The 24,653-nt window shown below is 37.6% G+C and overlaps 1 protein-coding gene across 1 annotated transcript in view; it reads right to left on the reverse strand.

The window, feature by feature from the left end:
* ZNF280D (zinc finger protein 280D) overlaps positions 1-24,653 on the reverse strand; it is a gene marked incomplete at its 5' end in the record, with an annotated part of 42,616 nt that overhangs the window by 15,128 nt on the left and 2,835 nt on the right. Inside the window, 15 exons of the mRNA XM_084268156.1 lie at positions 2,109-2,145; positions 2,335-2,453; positions 2,996-3,058; positions 4,620-4,760; positions 5,761-6,002; positions 8,565-8,699; positions 9,287-9,433; positions 9,534-9,634; positions 10,050-10,207; positions 12,324-12,553; positions 13,632-13,741; positions 16,094-16,261; positions 19,234-19,351; positions 23,161-23,516; positions 23,623-23,688. Of these exons, the coding sequence (XP_084124282.1) occupies positions 2,109-2,145; positions 2,335-2,453; positions 2,996-3,058; positions 4,620-4,760; positions 5,761-6,002; positions 8,565-8,699; positions 9,287-9,433; positions 9,534-9,634; positions 10,050-10,207; positions 12,324-12,553; positions 13,632-13,741; positions 16,094-16,261; positions 19,234-19,351; positions 23,161-23,516; positions 23,623-23,688 (2,191 nt within the window). The remainder of the gene's footprint in view (positions 1-2,108; positions 2,146-2,334; positions 2,454-2,995; positions 3,059-4,619; positions 4,761-5,760; positions 6,003-8,564; positions 8,700-9,286; positions 9,434-9,533; positions 9,635-10,049; positions 10,208-12,323; positions 12,554-13,631; positions 13,742-16,093; positions 16,262-19,233; positions 19,352-23,160; positions 23,517-23,622; positions 23,689-24,653) is intronic.

Genomic DNA, 24,653 nt, shown 5'->3' on the forward strand with positions numbered 1-24,653 from the left:
TGTCTGCAAGTTCCTCTTCTTCCCCAGCAAACAACCACAGAGTACCACGACGAGCGGTCCCGCAAAACGATGAACTTTTGTGTGGACTCTGTACTGCAACATTGAATTAAAAACATCTACTACACAGGTAAATATACTCCTGCTCCTAGTTAGTAATGACACATTCTTGTCCAAAGTTTCAGGGAATTAGTATACACAACAGGACAAGATTTAGAGAGCTGCTGAAGTCTACAAGCATGAACTGTTTCAAAAAGCACCATCACAGGTTATATCACCTCATGTAGTACTGGAAACTAATCTCAGGCCAAATCAGAGCTCTCAAAAACAATGTCTATCTGCATATGTCCTAATCTAACAGCTTGCACAAACCAACCTACACATACTCTTGACTCCAAGTCTTTTCAGTGCTCACCCATGTGTCCAATGCGTACTTTCAATAACCAGCATTCCTAAACATTTTCTTAAGACATCTCTGTAATATATTTAAGACAGCAAGATGCTTGTGCAGTACTGACAACAGCCTGCCACAGCTACTTCTTCACCCACATGCACATCGTCTACATATAGTGTGTGTATATATATATACACATATAGTCCACATACTATATTACATACAGCTCAACAAGTCTTCATTTCCAACACCTAATGCCAGCCCCAAGTAAAAACGTTAAGGTTTTCACAGGTACTACAGCCCAACGCTTCGTTTCTCTACTGTTTGAGCGTCACTGAAATCTGAACTGTTAAAGTACACAAGCCACCCTGGATTAATAAAGGGAATGCAGCTCACCATCTTAGGTGACTTCAGCATTCTACCCTATTTCAATATTCTGCACTACAAAATCAGAAACTTCATTTTTAAATGGCTTTTTGGAAGAATAAAAGGCTTTCCCCAAATAACTTAGTTCCCCATTCATTCCTGCCAGAATACTTTCTTTTTAATAATGTCTACTAGTTATCACATCAGACTACCAGTTTTACTCAACTGTATTACAAGCTAAACAGTTAATAGTAGAGGTTTGAAGTTTAACACATATATTTTGCTCTACTATTTCTCACACTTTTCTGTAGCTAATTTGAGTCAGACAACAGCTTATTCCAGCACTCCCTCCTACTGGCTCCTTTATGTAAAGTGAGAAAGGAAACCCATTAATTTTGAAATAACCTATTGGGGATACCTCCAAAATTCAGTGAAGGCTGATTTATGCTCAGAGGTCTAAGAACTTCCTGCTCTGTTGGAAGATTTCTCATCATGCATGAGTACCTAATCCCTTTTAGAATCCTGCCATAGTCTACATGGACTCAATGACACCTTGGTGTTAAATTGAGGTTAAACTACTTCCATCTGCCTTGTAAAATACCTTTCTTGGCAGTCCGTGTTCTGAAATGGTTAAGAGAACTCCAACATTTGATTCAAGTGACACACCTCTAAACCTTCAATCAAGGCATAAGCAGGCTCACAAGCTACATTGTAAAGCCCCGGGTACCACTCCAGGAATATTATGGGTGGCTTGACACGTGATTCTTGTAGGGTTAAAAAACCCTAAGGAAACCCTGAAATGCCATCTCCACAAGACTGCAGATTCTTTTTCAAGCTTTAACAACAAAATAAAATGGGAAGCCAAAATTCAATTCTCTCATTCATTTTTCTTTGAAAGTCAGAATTAAAAAGACAGAACACCTTTTGAAAGTATTTTGTAAATATTTACCATAAAGACTGCATTTGTCCTACTTCAAAAAAGCTAACTTTATAAAATATATATTAGTATTACATAAAGAACAGACTCATTTTAGTATTAAAAGAGCAAGTTGAAGTAACAGTCTCACTATGTTCAGACACTGAAGTCAAATTGAGAAGTTCTAAGACTGCAAGGTTTACATCTCTTTGACCAAACTCAACAAAAACCCGGGTTTGATTTTGGCTGCAGTAGGGAAGATTTTATCTCCTCATTCTTGTAAGAGCAAAAAGCACTAGAAGTAAGGGTCTAAGTTCATCCATACAGTCAAAATTCTATGAAAGTCAAAAGAAACCCAAGGTTAAAGTGCAAATCTTGTCTGTCATGAAATTAATAGAAAAAACCAAACATTCAGCAATAAAACAAAAAACTTACTCAGTTACTTGTTCAGCAGTTGGGATATCTACAGAAACTGAAAATAAAAATAAAGAATTTTATTAAAAAATATTTTTAAAAGGAGGAAACACAAAAGTACTCACTTTCAAATCCCAGGACATGATAACAATAATGCAATCAAAAAAACCCAACTGCAGTAAAAGAGACGTCCCCATGTAAATATTTATGTATGGATGCTATATAAAAAGAGACTAGATGTACTCACCTTTCTCTATAACAACTTGACAAGTATGACTGTTGCTTTCACTCAAATGTGTGGCCATGCTATCTAAGCCAGAAACATCAGTCAGGAAGTCACAGTTAAGACACACTACAGTCACACCTCTATAGAAAGCAAAAAGTAAGTGTTAATACAACAGGGTTGTGAAAACACTTTTCTTAACATACAGCAACTGGACAACTACATAAAAACCACCTGAAGCTTTAGATGACTCAAAAACATGTTCTTACTTTTCATAATGCAACTAGCACCTGGAAATCCCTGTATCAATGACCAAGGCATCTCCATATTGGATGTAGCATAAAGAACATCACTTTAGATGAGATTATCTATAAAGCATGAGCTTCTTGGGTTTGGTGGGGTTTGTACATTTCCCTTGTCCCCTTTTCATTTTGTACATTATGAATAATTGGAAGATAAAGAAACAGAAAATTTTTTCAAGGTTGCTCAGGATTAAGCAGTAAGTTAATGAAAATTTACAAATTACAAGTATTTCTCACAGAACAGAACACTGCCAGTGCAAGTGTTAATGTGTTTATTTCCCTGCTTTAAGATGTGGATGCCTAGAAATTCAAGAGGTTCTAATCTCAGTTTACTATCAGTGAGTAAAAACATGATGATGTGTAATTGGAAAAAGATGAATTACCGTAGCTCTTCTGAATGCTTCTTATAGATCCAGAATCTTTTACTTTGACGAGCGCTGTGAAAACTACAAGAAAACATTACCACTGCAGTCTTCTTCAGTACATTTTTGCACATATTCCCTACACGGTTCAAGGTACTGCAATTTACTCACAACAAGGTATGATAACAAAAGACTCCATTTACTGACCTGCATTATTCTAAAACATTAAATTGCTGAAGGCTTATAGTCTTGTGAATCTCAGCTCTAGTTTAAAACGCTGGATCCCTTGTAAGTAATGAATTTGGGAGGGGCAAGACTTAGCTTCACCAGCACAGTCCTGAAAGAACATAGTTCACATTGCTTCCATCAGCAGCTTTGCTCTTGAAGGACCATGGCTGCAGCTACACAGTGCTTCATAGAAGTGAAGTTTTGCCTAACTCATGCTTCCTGACGAAATGGGATTAAATGGAACCCCCCCTAAAATCACATTTCCAGAGAACATGTAAATTATTTCATATGCAGGTTAAGTGTGTTCCACTGTACTCCCATATGGAAAAGAGCAAACAGTGAGGACAAGCACTGCTACTGCAGAAACATCCTCCACTAACAGCATTTCCTCCTCATCTTTTGCTCCTCGTCTAAAAAGGTGACAATAGGTGCTGCCAGGGGTCAATATAGGAGAAGTATTAGCACACCAAGGAGACAAAGGACAAGAGACTGGTTGAATTTGAAAACACCAGAACATGGGCAACAGCAGGAACAGTTTACCTTGGACTCCCCTCTTCCCTTCTGGGGCAAACTTTCTCTTGTACAAGCAGAGCCAAACAATTTTTTTAAAGCATGCAACCAAGAGGTTATGGACACTATTTCAGCCTAGGACTTCGATAAGCAGTGAACTTAAGAACAGGTGAATGTATAAAATAAATACAGACTCTTTTAAAAGAATTGGGACATGGAATCAAGAATTCAAGCCTTCAAGAGTGACAAGGCATTTTATACATGCATATACTTATATAAATGGGGAATGCATTTGTATTTTACACAGTACGTTTGGTTTGTTCAGGACAATTAAAAAGTAGGTTTTCAAAAATTTTGCTAGGTGATCTTCATCTAACTATTGTGTAGTATGATTCTGTAACACATTTGTTTTCTTAACAAGCTTTTTTACAGCTGTCATCACTAACAAATACCCTACATTGCTTCACAAGCAATGACAAGTCTCCTACAAAATGAGATTTTTATGGATGACCAGAAGTAGTATTAGAAGAAGTATCCACTTTAATATGTTAGAGACATTCTTTACATGGTATTCAGAGTACAGATGTCATTAGCAATCGCTGTGGCTGTATAAATTCAGCACTTGTAAAAGTCAGATAAAGTTTTCAATCTGTACACCAGAGAACACACAACAATTAGTCTGCCCAAAATGGTTATGGAAGATCCCACAGAAACTCTGAAACAAAGAGAACACTACCTGAATGTGTAATGTGGGCCTAAACCACAAAGTAAAAATCCAACCATACACATTTCCTTGCCAGTCCTACAATGCAGCTCAAAACTCAGCTAACAGCAATACTTCACACATCTTACGTTCATTTAGAAAAGCGTTTGTGATAACACAAGAAAAATTTAGAAGCATTCTTACCTCATCATGTGATTCACATAGGCTTTGCTACAGCTAGTGTTGTATCTACATAAGCTACAGTGGACATAGGCAGGAAAATGGCTTGCAAAGTCTTTTATTTCTGAGTAGCATTCAATGCATTTGTGAGCTCCCAAATGATACCTAACAGCAATATGAAAAAGTTGGCAGTTAATATCAGCACTTCAAGACCACATTTAAAACGTGAGCAAAGTAAAAAAAAAAAAAAAAAAGCTTTAAATTATTATAGGTTACTACTTAAAATGTGAAGAAAGTAAAAATATATCCTTTAAATAATCAAAGGTCACACCAGCACACATGAATAAAACTGTTTTCATGAATTATGCTGTCATCATGCCCTTAATAAAAAAGTGAAAGTTAATGTAAGCAACTATTATTGGCCACTCCTGGAAACAAGATACTGCAGTAAATGAGAATCTCCAACTTCACCTGCTGCTGTCATCTCCATGTACTTGAGGAGGATTTTGAAGAAATGCTTCATCCATTGCCATGCCCAGACAAAACTGTCACTCCTGATATTGCCCACAAGCTCTGAAATACTGACAGAACAAGCATGTAACCCTGCTCTTCCCCCACAAGATTGCTGGCCAGTTTTGGATGTTTTTGAAAGCTACACACTGTGAGTGTTAGCACCTTACTGAAAGTGAGGTATCTAAAATCTTTGACAGAAAAATCTGCTAACTCATCTTAGCCAATCACTGTATTCTACTCCATAAGACATCCATTCAGTTACTAAGATAAGGATAGCCAAACACTGTAAACATAAGCACAGCATTTTCCCCTGTATGTTGCACTTACAGGTCAGTTTTAAATACAGACCTGCCTAATGAGTCAGGATTTTAAGAGTCTGTGGCTCTGTGCATAGGAAAATTATCAATTTTTATTAACAAAAATGTTTCCAGAACATCTGTTCTTTCATCACAAAGGAGTCTACCATGAACAAAAATAGCAATTGAAGATTCAGAATTACAATCACAGTGCCAGTATGGGGAAGGTTTATGCTCCAGCTTGTTCTGCAAAACTGAAGTATCAAGTCTTTTGTATTGCAGTGTGACAAGTTATCAAAAAATTATCATTTACTTTGAATATAAGTATAAAGATATTCTTAATGCTAATAATTTACCTTAGGTTATGCAATGCTGTATTTATAACCTTTTTTTTTTTGCTGTTGGTCCATGCATTTTGCTTCTTCGATGCAGCTGGTTTTGATTTTGCTTTTGACTTATTTGCATTGGATTTGTTATGATTTTTCGTGGTTGTATTTTTAGCTTTAGGTGATAACTGAAACGTTGAAGTACTTGTACTAACAGAAGATGTAGCTGATGATCCTGATTGAAGAGATCCAACAGATGCTCGAATAGTCACCTACAAGTAAGAAATTAATTTTTTTCTTTTTATGTTTAGGCTTTTTAAATTCCCTTTTCTATTTGTCTCAAAGTTTAAGTCACTTTAGGACAGAAGTCACAGCATAAGAAACAGTACAGACTGCTTTCAACAAGATAAAATACTGTTTACTAGAGCTTTTGTTTTGGTGGAAATAATTGTGACAACACTGCTCTCTTCCAACCTGCTACTGGGACGGAATCCTAACAGTACCTGGACTAGCAATAACGACCGACAACGAGCGGCCATTGAGCCACAGCCATTGTTGGGTCCACCTGAACTGCCTGGAGTGGTGGCTCATCGGTGACTCACCCATCGGTGACTCATCAGGGGTGGAGACAAGGGTGACAGCTGGAACCCCCTTCCATAAGAGGGGCCTCTGGGAGCGCCAGCGACCCAGAGCGCAGGGAACAGGACAGGCAAACAGGGCGTGGCACTTCAGCTGGTGCCACGTGACAGGCCGGTGACAAGCGGGGTCCCCCAGGGGTCTGTCTTGGGACCAGTGCTCTTTAACATCTTTATCAATGACATCAATGATGGAATTGAGTGCACCCTCAGCAAGTTTGCGGATGACACCAAGCTGAGTGGTGTGGTCGACACCCCAGAAGGAAAGGAGCCATCCAGAGGGATCTTGACAGGCTGGAAAGATGGGCCTGGGGGAACCTAATGAGGTTCAACACTGCCAAGTGTCAGGTGTTGCACTGGGGCCAGAAGAATCCCAGACACAGATACAGACTGGGAGAAGAGCTTATTGAGAGTTGCCCTGATGAGAAGGACTTGGGGATTGTGGTGGATGAGAAGCTTGACATGAGCCAGCAGTGTGCTCTTGCAGCTCGTAGGGCCAATGGTATCCTGGGCTCCATCAGGAGAGGAGTGGCCAGCAGGGACAGGGAGGTGATTGTCCCTCTCTGCTCTGCCCTTGTGAGGCCCCATCTGGAGTACTGTGTCCAGATCTGGGGCCCCCAATACAAGAAGGATGTGGAACTGTTGGAGAGGGTTCAGAGAAGGGCCACAAGGATGATTAGAGGGCTGGAGCACCTGCCCTACAAAGAGAGGCTGAGGGAACTGGGCTTGTTCAACCTGGAGAAGAGAAGGCTGCGGGGGGACCTCATTGCAGCCTTCCAGTACCTGAAGGGAGCTTATAGGCAGGAGGGGATTCGACTTTTTAAAAGAGCAGATAATGGCAGGACAAGGGGGAATGGACTAAAGCTAAAGGAGGGAAGGTTTAGATTAGATATTAGGGGGAAGTTTTTTACAGAGAGAGTGGTGAGGGGCTGGAACAGGCTACCCACAGAGGTAGTGGATTCCCCGTCCCTGGAGGTGTTCAAGGCCAGGTTGGATGGGGCCCTGGGCAGCCTTGTGTAGATCCAGGCCTGGAGGTTGGTGTCCCTGTCTGTGGCAGGGGGGGTTGGAGCTCTATGGTCCTTGGGGTCCCTTCCAACCCAGACCATTCTATGATTCTATGATTCTAAACAAAAGCCCCGTGTCTTTTTCCCTTACAGTGAGATAATCTGTATCCTTCAGATATTTTTGCTCCTCTACCTGCACCACCAAGGACTAATGCTTGTTTCTGACCTCTTATCTGGCATTATCACACCCCCTTATCTTGCCCTTACATTCGTTTCTCCACTTCTCACTTGCAGCATGACTCCTAGTTACACTTCTTGCCCCCACTCACAGTTTAGAAGCACCTCATCTTCGAAACCTGGTTCCATGCTATTTAGCATCATCATCTACATTCTGTCAAGCTCTACCAATAGCAAAAGTTTAACATGATCTAAGCTTTTATCAGATCATAAAGACTGACAGCGTCTCAGTTTTCAGAAGATTTCAAATAGAGAATCAGTGCTTTACAACATAATCAACATCAAATTCATTTACCCTTCCTGATTCTACAGCAAATTAACTGCAGAGAGCTATCAAAATGTTAACTTTCTTCTTCCTTTCAACTGAAAGGACATGTGTCTTCATACTTCATTGAAAAAATGTGGGATAAAGTCCTGAAATCTACAGGAAAATCTTAGCCTAAGTGTCTGCTTCTTGAGAAATGGAACAATGATTTAAAGATAGCCTAAGTCTTCTGACGGGCCCCAAGTTTACTTCATAAAATACTCATTAGAAAGTTGGTGTTGCTTCCTCCCCACACTTCAAATACTGGACCTAAAGACCACTTGGTGAACACAGTTTTAAGCACATATTGTCTATGGAGAAGAACATCCTGCGCTCCACACAACTTATTGGCACCACCTTCTACATGCTGAAACCCCTCAGACCAATACCCAGACTGCTGAAACCCCTCAGACCAATACCCAGACTGCTGAAACCCCTCAGACCAATACCCAGACTGCTGAAACCCCTCAGACCAATACCCAGACTATCTCCTTTTCTCCTAGCACAGGAAAGGAGAAATGGGAGGGGGCAAATTAATAAAAACCATATTTTCTTTGAAAAATAAAAGAAATTCGCACTTCTCTATTCCATCCCCTTTCTCTACCGAAACGTTTTTCCCTTTGCCCCCTCTAATTTTGCTTTATGAACACTTACCTTTGTTCCAGGAGGCAATCCTTCTAACTGTTTGGGCTTCCTAAATGTCCGGTGATGCTGAGTCTTGTGATCCATTTTTTCTTTGCATGTCAAGAACTGCAGTCTGCACTTTGTGCAACGGTAGATTCCTTTTTTCTTTTAGAAATGGGAAACAATCTACAGTAAGTACTAATGTCACGACAAACAAAACCCAACCCTAGCTTGTCTCACACAATAGTTATCCAGTTTCTAAAACATCAACTGGACAAACTCCTAAAACTACTTGTACAAAGCCAAGATACTGTCCAGAAATTAAAGAGATAGTATTTTAATACTTGAAGATGCAAGGCAGTATAGTTACTAATAGAAGCTTATGATGTTACCAGCCACAAAAAAATGTAAGTACTTGATAATTTTTTTCTCTACTTAAACTAGTGAAAGGGTAGGTAGTAACCTCAAGAACAGTAGTACACCATCACTACAACTTAATTAAGAAACCAAATATCAAAGACATTTTTTCAAGGATATTCAGGGTTTTTTCAACTGATAGCTGCTGTCACACAAAAACCTAAGTAATTCCACTGAAGACTTTACAAAAGAAACAGTTGTAATAGTTCTACCATATTTTATTAACTATTTTTATCTCATAACAGCTCTACAAAGCAGTTATGCTCCCCCCCTCCCAGAGACCTGTGACATATTTAGCATTTTTCTAGCATTAGGGATTGAAAATATCTGCTTACCTGATGCCTCATGTAATGATGCATATAAGGTGTTCCAATTTTAATTACTTTGAGGCAAAACGGGCATAGCAAGTGCTTTGTGTTTTCATGAACTGTTCTAAAATGTGTTTCTACATCTGAAAAAGCTGATGATCTGTAGTTGCATACCTAAAACAAAAAGTTTTACTTTCTTGTGAAAGGGTTATTCACAGTAGAACATCAAAGGGGGGTTGTGTAATCTAAATATGTAACAGTCACTCTGAGATACCTGGCAAACATACGGCATTTCACCTGGCTTATGATTGTCCTTCATATGTTGCAAAAGAACTTGCTCTGTTTCGAAGGATAATTCACAGATTTTACAAATTGCTAGAAAAAGTAAAAGACAAGAAACAAATAAAAATTTGTTTGGGGTCATAAGCATATAAACTATCATACATACAGATACGTGAACTGTCTAAATCTGGAAGTTAAGTCTAGCAGTTATTCTATTCTTTAGAAATTCCCTGTGGAATTTAAGGAAGCCAGGAGTGAGAGACCCTTATAAAACATGAATTCTTGTAGTCAAGCTTTCAATTAAAACAAAACCAGAAACCTTCTAAAAAGATTTTTCCACACACACATTACTACCATAAATTGAATGAGTGCTCAGCTCCTATATTAAACCTCAAGACATTTGCTCTTAGAGTACAAGAGGTTTACTCTGAAGTCACAAACCAGCAGAGTCAGAAAGCATCTAAAAATTTTAGGTGACAAAGATTCAGTGTGATACAATTCAACTTACTAGATGACTCGTAAGGCGTGTGTGTACTTTCTATGTGGCACTGCAGCTGGAATGGGGTTGGAAACTGACGGTAACAGTGCTGGCAGGTGGTGTGGCTCTCCCAACTTTCAGTACTTTGTTTCTCAAGCTCAAGGTGATGTTTCATGTGGTTCATAAACCTTTAAATGACAGTGAACAGGTGCAAAAAACCTGCATTGTAACATTCACTATACATGACATCACATGCAATATGTATATGATTCTTATTTACTCTGCAAGGAATTCTCAATTTAAAAAAAAATAAGGAATAAGCATTCATTTAAAAGGCAACAACAAAATGGCAAAATTAAGTAAACTGGCTATGCCAGGAAACATTTTAAGGCTCAAAAAGAAATCTTAACTATTATAAGGAACATGAAACATGTCTGAAACACATTCTAAGACTTGTGCTTGATTAGACCAAAATCTTGCCTTGAAATGAAAGGAAACTTACAAAGGCAGCAACAACAAAACATGTGAGCACTCTTCACCACTGCCAGGCTTAAAGCCACATTCTGAAGAAAATACAAATTTAGCTCTGCTGCAAACTATTAAGAAACAAGAATATATCTGCAATTAGGACGTTATAGCTTTATCTGAAGCTACCTGCACTGAATGCTGGCAGGGTTCCAGGAGCTATCTTTGTATAAAGCATTTAGGACTTAAATTGATTTATGAAGGACAGTTATTAAATAATGCCAGCATGCAGCTGACAATCAAAAGAGCATGAGGAATTTGGTGGCATTCTCCTATCACCTTTTCCTCATGTGTCCACCTATCTGCAAGAGGTACCTATTCTGGCTGAGAAGTCTAGACACTTGTGACAATGCTGGCAGGTTACAGTTACGCAACCCACTAGAAGTGAAACTCCAAAAACTGTTGTATTTTGAATGTGCTTCACTTCAGTATAGCCAGAGGAACTATTAGTTAACACTCACAAAAAAGATGCAGACCTCAAAGTAGTGACCTTGGAATTAGAAAAAACAAAAAAGCATATTGCCTCAATAGAGCATCATTTTAAGGAAGCAGGGGACTACCCTCATGAATTCTGAATTAAGGTGCTTTTCTGAGTTAAGGTCTAGAAAACTTCCACTAGAAGTACAGACGTACTGTGTATTTATTTTGTCCGCTACAAATGGTTCAAGGTACAAAGTATACCTTGGAATAAAAGTCTGGAAGTTTTAGAACCATGGAATACAGCTAGCAGAAATTGACTTAGTGGGAAGGAGGCTTTAAAGAAGTTCACAGAAAAAAAGTAAGTTCTCACTGCACCATAGCACTGACAGTTTACCTTTTTAATGCAAAGTAGAAAATACTATCTGTAAAGTATTTATTGAGGTACTAGATTCATTTTGAAGAAGTATTCTATGGACTACTACTCGTGATATTGCAAAGAAAGGCTGATGCACAGAAAAACAGAAGAAAAACCTCTCAGCCTGTATCAAATGTTGCTGATTGCCCTTAAAAGGATAAATTGTATGGGAAGAAGTGCCATAATTAAAAGGAACTATAAAACCCATGAGAGTAAACGCTTTTAAAAAGTCTAACAGAATTTTTCCAGCTGCTTAAGACATTGCTGACAATTTTACGTATGATTTACACATATTTAATGATTAATAGCACATTTCATGTTTGTAGTTACATGAACTTTTTGTTCAGTAATATCGGTCTAATGTTAGCATAAACCTGTTCATTTTAACTTGCAGAGTGTGCTCTTTGAAGCAATAGCCCATTTTTCAGTTGTACATTCTGCTACTTCAGCTTCCTTTGAAGAATGCATGTAAAGAAGTTCCATGACCTTAGCTTCCAAAGGAACAATGACACAAACTCATCTACCTATTAAAACCGCTTACTAAAGTTTTTTGCAGTGTTTGAAAGTAATTATTCCATCAAATTAACAGCTGTTACATAAGCAAAGCACCAACTATTAGTCACTGTGCATCCCTAAAGAGAATTCACACTCACACTTACTGATATCACCATCAATCCAGATAGCAAGTGGTAAAATACTTTGTTGCCCCTTCTAACCCTGAAGTCCTACAACGGCTCTCATTAAAGCTGTTTCTTAAATACCATTAAAATTTGTACACTAGTCTGTAAAGAGTTATGGCCATACATAGTAAAAATTATTTAATTTCTGTTGGGTCACAATATTATCAGTTTAAAATAAGGAAAAAGTTATGTTCCTAAGAGATGAAAATTTTAAATGCAGGCTGTAAGCAATTAACAAAAAATTTACAAAGTTAATTCAAGTACCTTATGTTATTTTTAAGAACCTTTAGACAACTGAAGCACTTGAAGGTCGTATGAGTCTTCTGCTCCTGTTGTACCTGCTGAGTATCACCTTCATGTTTCCCATAGTAGAAGTCATTAACTAACATAATCAATTTTCCCTTCTCAGACTCAGCAGTCTTGCTTGTGGTGCTCAAAGATTCTGTTTTGGTCATTCCCATGAAAAAGTTATTTACCATATCTGGACAACAATACTGGATGGAAAGGGGGAGGAGAAGAGACAAAGTTATCAGTCTCACTTACCAAGCTGCATCAAGGACAACAGCAGGTTAAAGACTGAAGACTTGCAGTAGTTAGATGCAAAGCTCCATTTTCTGACACAGTCTTTATTGATATCAAATATGGATTTTGAACAGTAACTGATCTTTAAATAGTGTCTAGGTAATAAATTACTATATATTATAAACATCAAGGAGGGCTTGTTATCGCAGGTTGTTGTAGGCTGAATTTCAGCCAGGAATCAGAATACCAGTATTATCTTCCTCATTAGAAAAATTACTACTCCATTTCAATTTAATAACCAGAGAGAAAACCCACTTTTATGCAAGTATTTTGATGACAAGCATACATTTACTCAGAAATTAATGCAGAGTTTTGCCTTTTATTTCTTTGGCAAAGATAAACATTGAAATGTGGCAAAATTCCTTCCAGCATTACTGAAAAATTCAGAAATTCTAAGTCACACAGCACACACTGTTCAAGTTTCTTTATGTTTAAATGTACATAATGAATGCTTAACCCAACAGCTGCAACATGAAACTCAACTTTTTAAAAGTATCAAGTACTTAACATAGAAGATGTTATGAAGTTTCCAATGGCAAACAAAATTAGAATGTTTCAGAGGACAGATCTTTCTGCTAAAAGTATGCTTATACAATGTAGTCTTGCATGGTAAGAACAAGTAAGCAGTTAATATCCTAACTCTGTAACTCAGTGTATTTATCCCACACAGTTTAACTAAAAGTTTAATTAAACAATACTAAGTAAACCCACTTCAACAGTTCTTTGATTTGGCTGATGTACTCAGTCTAAGTTTCCAGAAATAACAGCAAGTAGTTTCACAAGCATACCAAGTGATGCTTAGTTTCTGAAAGCTTTACTTCTCTTCTTTCCCACTCTTCCTCTCCCCAACTGCAAGACTTAAAGCATTTGGGCTCTTGCTGATTACAGCCAGAAGCCAGGCTATCTTTGTATCAAAACACGGTGCTCTTTCATAAACAAAGAGAAACCTATGTAAGTTTGTTACAATGTTTGCCAGCCCCAAAATTTTACCTTCATATGATTTTTTAGAGGATCCATAAGATTGAAATGAATATTGCACTTCGGACAGGCTCGTGGAAACGGTCCTCCATTTTTAATGGTGCTTGACACATCATCTGTACCTACAAAATTTGAAATACTTAAAAGATTGAGAATTTAACGGCAGAATATTTGACTTCATGTTATTATTCTAGCACAACATGCCATTTCAAAAGAAACTATTACAATTGATGTAGCTGTAGTGACCATGAACAAGGTTTTAAAACCTTAGTTTAACTATCATTCCTTTCTTTCAAGCTGAGTTTGCTCTGTTTGATAGAGATACACAAACAACTTGTACAAAGTCTTAGCAACTAATAATGAGAAAGTGGGAAGAGGTGAGTGTAGCATGATAGAGACAAAGAATTAATTCTGTGCACCCACACCTAGATAGGACAGATTTTTGCTGGCTTTAAGAACTTTCTCAAATGAACATGTAAAATTTATTTCATATCATCACCACAATAGGGTTCAGATAACTGGTTTTGGAAAAAAATCTCACCATCTGGTTCTCAATGATTAGATTATTTCTCTCTGGACAATTATTGGAACCTAGGCCTACTCAGATGCATCCTCCTAATGCAAAGGTGTCTTTGAAGAATCCGGAGAATAAATCCTTTAAGTAGTCACTCCCAATAATGAAAAGAAACAGTATTTCTCTTATCAACATAAAATGGTTAATACCTTATGAGCACAACTAAAGAAGGTTTGCATAAGCATAAACTTCAACCAATAAACCCAGGCTTTAAATTTCATCAAAGCTGCCAGAAGACAGAGTGAGACCTACTTCTCCAGATGAAGTTCTCCTGCATTCTTAAGTCATTCACAGATCTGGAGGACTCCATGCTGAGCAAGTAGTTTCAAAGAGGTTAAACACAGGGAGAGTTTTAAGTAACCAGAGGAACATCTCAACTGTAAAGTCCCTGACAGTACTATGAGAAAAAGGTAAGAAACACACACACACAAATACATCCACCTTATAAGGGAAGGAGTGTTTGACCAAGCAACAGTGTTAGACATTTTTTCAGAAAATAGCCTTGCATAGTCCTTGAGGATCAAACAGCATCTTTTCTTGAAGATAGGAATACTGCTAAGGATAAGCACAAGCTCAGTTTGAGGAAAACAGGTTCCACAACAAGACCTAGTGTTCTGTGGAGCTTCAGAGCCAGAGAAGAAATTGCTATACAAGCACAGACAGCTCAGAGGCACATGCATAAAAATCACATTCTCAGTGACTGTAACTTCTCCATTGTTACTACACTTACTAAGATCCTCTGGTTATCTCTTGAATGTTATTGGCTGCAGCAGAGTATCTGGCTTTGCTCAACCCAGGATGGAGGTAAACTTTTTTTCTGCAATAGTCCATGCTATAGCCACTTCCCTCTGGTTGCCTGGGAAGAGTCTGGTAGCAAACCAGCTGCAAGCCAGACATGCTAAACACACACATAGAAAATTATTCCCAACAGTACAACTGCACTGTAGGTAGCTCCTCATTGTGACATGATAGGAGAGAGTATGTGATTGGAAATATCGCAAAGGCAAGAAGAAATTCTTATGTACTACAATCAGCTGGAAAGCACCTTTTGGCTCAGGAGGAAAAAGCACATGATTATTTACATACTGAAACAACTAAACTATTTCTTCTAGTACAGAGGGAAAGGTCTTTGGAAGAACAGCCTCTCTCTGAAACTCAATTCCTCCTCCTCCCTTCCCACTACTATTTTGAACTGTATCACAAACTGCTGCAAAAGAAAGGGAAACCTGTAAAACACACTTCGCAATAATTAGTCAAAGTACAGAATCAGAGAAGCATTTAGGCTGGACCTGAAGAGGTGTTTTTCTCTAACCTGCCACTCACAGCTAGTCCAACCTTATCAGGATGCTCAGAGCTATATCCACTAAACTTCAAGATATCTCCAGGAACACAGATTCCTCAATCCAAGTCCCTGCTGCCTCTCCTAACATTCCTACAATGATTTTTTTTCCCTTCCTTTTATCTAGTCAAGATTAATTGATAAATTCAGCACTGAAAAACTGAAATCTTTTAACCTTGTGGCTGCCTGGTTTTTAAAGTTTCAACTCTCAGCTCTTTAGCACAGAAAATCTGAACTAAGAGTATGAGGTCAGGAGCATTTATTTTGACCCATCTGTCTTCACAGCCACTAAGCAACATAACTAAGTCAAACGTACCCACTAAAAATAAAGGTCTACAGTTTGAATATGTAATAACCTAGGGTTTCTTTATTTGTAATTGATAGTATAGCACCTAAGTACTTACATAGACAGACTTTCATTATCTTAAGGCATAAGAACAGAGTTATTTGAACTGCCTTCATAGTATTAATAACACTGATCTACTCAAACATTACAAGTGCACTAGCTTTTCCATGAAACAGATTCATGGACAGACAGCTAGACCAGGTGATCTACCCTACCTTTTGAAGATACATTTTGTGATGGTGTTACTGTTGGAGAGTTAACTGTAGGTGAAACAGCTGAACTGCTTCCAGCAGCAACCTCATTAGGCTTGGCCTTTTTTGGAGTTACACTGTTGCCTTCAGAAGTAGCAGGGAGCTTCCATACAAAACCACTCTCATTCAGACCTACAGTGGTTTAAACTAAAGAACCTCAGGTTTTTCTCCACAGCACGTCGCAAACACATTACTGATACCTATATTTTAAAGGATGAAGATGTCTACACAAAGCAGTTTGGTTTTCCAAAAAAAAATAAGCCATACAGAAGAAAACAATATCCATCCCAGACTCAATAAGGCCAGCAGAGGAGGAAAGGGTAAATGAAAAGACATACAGCCACATTCCTCACAGCCAGTAAATCATACCATGACCACCTGAATTTATTTGGCCTACTTTCCACATCTTGACTCACACTGATCTGAGACAAGGTGAGTTCACAGTAATAAAGTTAAGCCAAGCATCTAGTTTCTTCAGTGACCGTGATTCAGAACAAGCTCTATCCTCCTGATCAAAAACATTGATTTTTCTGGTCCTACATTAATGCTGGTTTAGCTTGTTATTTAATTCCATAAACATCTGAGACTTCATTTTGTATGCAAAGTGGAAAACGTTGCAACTTTTAATGATCAATCACAAGCCATTATTTACTGTCTTCTGAAAGAAAAGTTAACTGTTTGCAGTTCCTTTTTCCATCAAAGTACGTTTCTCAGCTGTGTGCGGACACAAGAATTCACCCATGTTGCAGACTAGCTTGTTCAATCAAACACACACAGCTCACCACACAGCTGAAACTGTCAGGGATTCCAGGTACTCAGAACTACAGAGAAAAACTAAGAATTGTTTAGCTGCTGCCTTTCAGGCAGCTCAGAAGCCAATTACCTTCATTTCACATGATTAGTGAATACTTCTGTAAGTATTTCGTAGCTATTATAAAACAGTTGGCTACAGGTCACACACACAGTATTGCTCTGTACAGTATCTAAAAGGATTGCAAGAGAAGTACACTGCACCTAGTATCACATTGCTGACACCTGTCTAAACACACATTACAACACTACTGTAAAAACCTTAACACTGTTATATGCATCTGCTGACTGGACTCTATTTTCTGAGTGACAGTAAGAGACATTAGAAGTGGTAACCTAGAATAAACACATCAGATGGACTGTGGTAACAGTCAGATCAAATGAACCGAATAGGGACACAGAAGCTAAATTGTTTCAGGCTTCTAGTGCCTCACCAAGAGTTCCTATTTATCTAGTGCTATGAACACACATATACAGTCCAGTCAAATCCTAAATATGACCAAACAGTTCTTCTATTGGTTATGGTATTTTCTGGTTCTTCCAAGTGGTAAAGTTTGCAGATGAATAATCCTAAAAGTCTCAGAAAGCAAGCTACAAGGTTTACATACATCCCCAGTTACCAATGCTGTTCAACTTCAGCCTACCACCTATATTTCAAGAAACTTTACAAACTGGTTGGTTAGTATCCACTAGCAGCTTGTCCTCAGAAACAAGTATTCACACTATATTGACCTAGAAGTGTCTAATGGTCCATGTACAGAAGTTAAATCGTCCTGCACAGCATCACAGCTTGGTTCTCAGAAGCATTCTGCTTTTAAATACCGTATTACAGAATGTCTTGTACCTATGGTGCTACACATCAACGAGAGGAAGCACAGCACCAACACAGGCAAGCAGGCATCAGCACAAATGAACAACATAAGCTAAGCACATTATGTGACCTTACCGTGCAATCCAAACCACAAAATACAGACACTTCATTTTTCTGAGGTGAAATGTACCATAAAGATATTATTGTTTCAACCCACTATTATAAAACTTTGCTTATAATTTCTAAATCCTTTTGCCATCCCCTAGAAATAGAATGGTGTATTTATGACACTTGGAATTACAATCCTGAATAAGGAGACTAACACAAGTAATTTGTAAATATGCAAGCAGGTCTCCTAAATAAAAAATGTTAACCCACACACACACAATTCAACTTTAATACTTGTTCTCAGGAGAACAAGCGCTAAACAGTGAACCATTCGGACAAAATAAACTTTGCTTACTTTTCAAATGGTATCTAACCCAGTAAGACTAGAAGAGATCATATGATAGTTGAACACATGCAAGGAAATACACTATCAACCCTTCACTGATAAATATCTTGAGTGAACTCCTAAACTAGAGATGCTAAATCATCACAGGAAGCAGAATAAAGTAGCAATTGTTCTATTTTACATAAATTGTTAGCATGACTGGTTAGGCCATTAATTGTACACAACCCATTAACTCATGGAAGAATAAGAAGTGATTGTACTTATCTAACTTGTAGACCTAATAACTAAGTGATTCTGGTCAGTTATTACAAAAGTACAATCCTTCACAAAGGAAAAGGGGCATCCCAAGTTATGGCCCATTTCATTTTGAATACTCAGCATGCTTCAAATATAATTCATCTGCTGTGATGTAAGAAGGTGCTTTTTTGGTTTTGATTTGGTTTTTTGGTTGGGGTATTTTTTTGGTTTTGTTTTTAAAAGTAGACTAAAGCTTCTCTTGAAACACAATTTAGCTATTTGAGAAAAAAATACTCCTCAAGCTACATATTCTTCCCCTAACCCTCCTTTTCAGACAGGATCCTTTTGGTCCCATCTACTCCAACTCCTATATGTAAGAGACAGAAAACCAAGGTCATCGTCACAGGGAAATCTGCTCCATGGACTCTGAAGTTCTTCTGCTACTGTTCACCTCTCCTACTCATGCTCAAACAGCATTGAGTGTTCTGACCCTTTATTGGTCAAAAAAATTAAAGTGGACCTGGCAAAACTTTTTCCATCTAAATGAGCATTATAAGATGACATCAGTTGATCTTACAGTCAGTCTAATGCACTGAAAAGCAAAGTCTGACCATACAAGGCTTCAAAGTTTACTTCATTAAACATTATACCATGTTATGTACAGGGGGAAGAAAAGAGTGGCTATACTAAGTTCTAGAAATGCTATTTAAAGTTATAACCCAAAGATCTACACTACAGATAAATGACATAAGGCTGTTTCTTTCTCTTATCAACTACTACAGTTATACCTACCTGTTACATTCACTGCTGGCCCAGTCTCGTACTGTGGAACTCCCGAGTTCTGTCTCACACCAAACAGTATACCAGATGTATTATCTGGTGCAGCTGGTGGAGAATCCATAATATAATCCTAATAAGATATTTTCAAGAGGGAAAAGAAATTTGAGGTTTAACATTTTTTTTACTTGTAGGCTTCAAAGGGTTTACTTTAAAAACACGATTGCTTAAAAGTACTCATAAGTACTTGTATAAGTACTTCTTACTCCGGTGTAAATTAAGATAATTACAGTCTCCCCCAAATAGTTTGACATTCTACTAAGTTCACAACTCTTATCAGTGGTTTTTAATTTATTTATATCTGTGTATCAGAATAGTAAAAAAACCCGTAAAAACTAGAAAAGGCCATTTTGTGAGTTATTACCCATTTGAATTGCTAATTGTAACTACTTTTGTTTAAGTCTGATGTTTTAAGTTATGCTTGAATTGATTTAAAAAAAATTCCTTCCTTCAACCCAAACTCAGCCAGCCATTTACCTGTTATTCTTGCATACCAGCATTTTCAGAGATCAGAAAACAGAGCTCAAAAGTAGCACAAACCTGCAGTAGCAGAAGTTTCTCAAAGCAAGATTCTATTAATAAAATTCTACTAACCAGTCAAGTTTTAATGAAAGTGCAAGTGTATCTATAGCACGTTGGCTGGAAAGACAACTATAATACCACCAAGTGGGTTTTTTTTCTTTTATGTAATTTCATACGGACTTCTGGAAATAATGTGATCAAACCTCCTTTTCAAAGCACACCTAACCCTAAAGTTGGTTTATGTTTCTTAGTGCCTTGTTATATTAAGTTTTGATCCACTCCAAGTACAGGTATCCTCTTACTCTTCAGTTTGAAAGGTTTACCCTTTAGTATTACATAAAACCTAAAAAAAAAAAAAAAAAGAACTACCCTGCATTTCTTAGCTTCAATGCTGAAAACTTTAAACACCTTCACTCATCACTCAATAGGTAACATCTGGAGGAAAACATGAAATTTAGCTCTCTTTACAGACAGTCATGGTTGAAAGGGGAGGTAACACATGCTTTCCAAGAATCATCAATACTGCTCACATTTTTGTTGGCCATTCATCCTAACACAAACAATCTGGAATACAAAACATTCAGTAAAATAAAAATCTGCTTCTACTGCTTTGTGGTTTGTTTTTAAGTGCTACTAACATTTTAACTTTCCTCAAAATAAAAGTCTGTGTATTTTGACAGTATGTGTACATCTCCCTATATATACTAAACAGATCTGGCAAACAAAACCTTAGGAACAGACAACAGAAAAAAAGACCCCAGGAACTGAAAGTCAGTTCTCAAAATGTCCTTTTCTGTTATTTTCACACATTCTGGCTCTGTCATTTCATATACAGAAAAAACACCCCAATACCTTCAGAAATCAAGACATTTTAAAGAAAAACACAAAATTTAACACATACAGGTGCTCTCACATGCAAAGGCAAAAAGCCAAGTTTTTTGTTCCTAGTCTCAAGTGAACTCAAGTGAAGAAATATAATCCACCACCACTCAGTTTTCCAAGAGATGAGTGAAAATAGTGGCCTCACACTGTGCATCCTACATTTCCTAACTGGAAAACATGAGAAATGGTAACCAAGTCCACACAGAGAAGTTACAACGCTTTCTATTGGACCCACTCTCTCCCAAAATTAACTGGGAACAACCAGAACCTCAATCACTCTAACTGTATACTGAGTAGGGGAAAGATACGGAGTGAATTGGCTGGGGCTTATTGGAGAGTATTTTGAGTATTGTACTATAGAAAAACTTCACTACTAAGAACAATTTTTCTTCTTAAAATACACTATCACATAAAACATCCACGTCTCTAACAATTAGAATTCCTGTAAACAGTATGACTGAAGACAAATTCAACTCAGAATTTCTGGAACTGAATTAACATAGTGCAGCAAGAAGAACGTGAAAACTACATTTTTACAGGAAGTTAATCAATCAAGTCTGTAAATGGAAGGGCATATTTTAATAATAAAACTGGAATACCAAGCATTGACAAAAGGTAAATTACAGACCTGCATATCATTAAATTGAGGAAGTGTGTGTTTTGACTCATTTGATCAGAAGGAATTAGTTCCCACAGAAAATTTTGGCATTCTGAGATTCAGAATATATTGCACTACATTAAGAATGCAAAGGCACTCTGAAGGATGTTCAGCTAAAAAGGGGTCCTGTCACAGTGTCTAGTCATAACTCAGTTATATTCACATTATATTTTAATTTCAAAGTTCAATTTCAACATCTGGAAGCTGACGATCCAAACATGAAATAGCTTCCAGAAAGCCTCATTTGAAGCCCTTACCACTTCAGAAAATTCCAGTTGGGAGGAAATAGAAAATGTGTTCATGGAAGTGTCACAGAAAGCCCAAGGCAGTAAGCCATGGCTATCAACAGCACCCCCAAGGAAAATAAGGACTCAAAGGAAAAAAATTAAAAGTCAACTAAGGAGCTCTTGAATGAAGACAATTCAAACCAAGGACATGAACCAAAATACAGGCACTATACATGACACTAAGAACAGCAAATGAGAAAATGATCTTAACATGGCAGGAATGATATTGAAAAAAAAATTTTAAAAAAATCACAGAACTTGGACCAAGGAGCTGAACTACAGTGTACACATCCCACAGCTGCTCAAAAAAAAAAAAAAAGCATGCTGAACAAGTCTTTCCCATAGAAAGTATAATGAAATCAAGTGGCAGGAACATTATAAAAACAAGAAAATATATTCTAGATAAGGCTGAAGTTGGAAACAACTTTTCTAGATTCAGAATTGTAACTTGAGACAGAATATTCACTTTCAGCATATCTTAAGGAAAAAAACTCACAAAAGCCTTCCTAAAGGTACTCCAGAATTTAACATCCAAATAATAGGATGTTGCATTTACAATAACTTGAAAAAATTAAGCATGAAAGTCATGATCAAAACGTCACAACTTTGAAGAAGCCATTTAACATGATAATTTAAGCAGTGGAACTTTTAAGAGATCATAGCATATGTATGCAATAGGTGTATCAGAAAAGGATGCATTACTTTCTAAAGCATTTCAGTTTGACTTGGATTTGACAGAACTGACTAATACATGGTTAGGCATCCTTTTCCAAGCTGCCTTCTCATGTTTTACTGTCCATTAAATATGGCCATTTTTAACTATGTCCACTCAGACCAATTCCCCAGCTCAGCAAATGCAGAACATATTCAGCTGCATGGATTTTATTCATACAAAAAGACTGGCAGCTGGGACAGCCATAGGTGTGTATATTTGCACAGATGGTGGTGACGGTGTCTGCCGAGAGGCTTCATTTTAACCTGACAGTAGTAGCTAATATTCCCGGCACAATGCACAAACAGCATCAGCTTAAGTTATTTTTCATAAAGGTATCACATCATAGATTACATCATACAAATGTGAAATTTTGATCTCCATTCCTTCTCTCCCACAAATGTCTAAATGGCTAAGGCAATAAACCTGGCATCTAATTTCACTCCCTCAGGTTATCCTTCTGACTTTCTGTGGCAATCCAGAGAGATCTATGATACATGATTCACGTGCAAAATTCCCTTGGGCTTTTCCAAAAAAACAAGTATGTCGCCAAATTGTTTCATCTAGTGACTCTGGAACTAGCAGTTGCTGAAGCCCTCCTTTCTGTATTACTGTTTCACTGCAAGTTGTCACACCAACTAAAAAGCAAAACCAACTAAGGAGCTACCACTACATCATTCTCTTCAGCAGCAAAAATCCAAAGAAAGGCACTACTACAAAAGTCAGTGGAAAACCCACAACATTTTAAACACCAAATGCAAGCCATTTAAAAGCTAAATCAATTTATCAATACAGAGCATCAGTCTGGGATAAAAATGTACCTGATTGAGTATTACTGGCTCTGCTGTTACAGAAGTCACCGGCATGGACACAGGTTGAACCACTACAGGAACTGTGGTATTTCTTGACACTGGCTGTGTTGTCACTGGAATGGTTACAGGTCTGCAAACAGGCTGTGATATTCCAGAACTTGACCCAGGGATCTGCTGTGTTGATAAACATCCAGCAACAGGTCTCTGCAGTGCTTGTGAAGTTCCTGAAACACTCACTGGTATAGACAGTGGCTGAACAGAGCTAGTTGTAGGCCTGGATACAGACTGAAAGACTGATGAAACAGGCATGGCACTGGGGCTGGAGGCAGATGTCGCATAATGGTGACTGTCAGGCTTGAATGTACCTGTTACAAAGGATTCCAAAGTTACCTTCATATAATTTTGCAGTCAGACATCTCATAAGTGTTGTGGATTTTTGGTTTTAATTACCATATTAGGACAATAAAGTACCTCTACTGGGTGCACCATTCTGTATCCCCCTTCGTGATGAGCTGAGGTTGACTCTGTTCAATAGATCTGTCAAAAGTTACATTTATCTTAATTGCAGTCAAATTAATATCTTAATTGCTTTTCAAATTAAAAGTAGCATTCATATCCACTAATTAAGCCAATTAGGATTTGACTTATGAATTATTTGTAAAATAAATACCTGGCAAAACAAAATGTCATTTGTACAAGTTAAGGTATGGTCTTCGACTCCCCTTCTCCTAGGTTAAGCTAGTTCATTCAGTAATCTCAGTTTTTGTTTTCTTGGAGGAAGATTAACACACAAATAAGAAGGCAAACAAAAATATCATTTCATAAATTTTAGCTTTGCTGATAATATATTTATTGACTTCTGTTTCTCATCTGCCTAATAAGTTCCCCATATACCAGAACTGCTCTACGCTGAAGCATTTTCTCTAACAGTTGCTATACAACACACTTCTGTGTTACAGGAAAACACAGCATTACAAACTGGTTTTTAGACTCCATGATGTCCATTTTCCAATGTGAAAGAAAAATCAACAGAAAAGCAAATCAAAACAGTTGTGTTAGAAAGACATTACATGAGGAGTGATTTTCTTATATATCCTACATGGATATGACTAGAGTTGTGTCCTATCAGAAACAATTGCAGTTTCTTATTCTCCAAGTAATGCCACCAATACTACCCAACTTATGTCACAGTCTGGAGTTTCTGATCATTCCAAGGTGTTAAAAATATACATTTATCAAAATGTTTTTTCTACTGTTAAGATTCTGAACTCCTTTAGTCTTCCTGTACATTTGTTGCTCTGACATGTGAAAACATAATATAACATCAGATTGATCCTCCAATATCTAACCAAGAAGAATCAAGTACCTTCTCAAACCAGGGTCAAATGACATCAGGATCTCATCCATAGATCTTAGAGTATCTACACATCGCGGTTAACAATTTTAAGACTTGTTTCCACTAATAATGGCTCATTAGTATACACTACTCAGATTGATAAGCA

The sequence above is a fragment of the Gallinula chloropus genome (genome assembly GCF_964237585.1).
Source record: "Gallinula chloropus genome assembly, chromosome: 9".
Lineage (NCBI taxonomy): Eukaryota > Metazoa > Chordata > Aves > Gruiformes > Rallidae > Gallinula > Gallinula chloropus.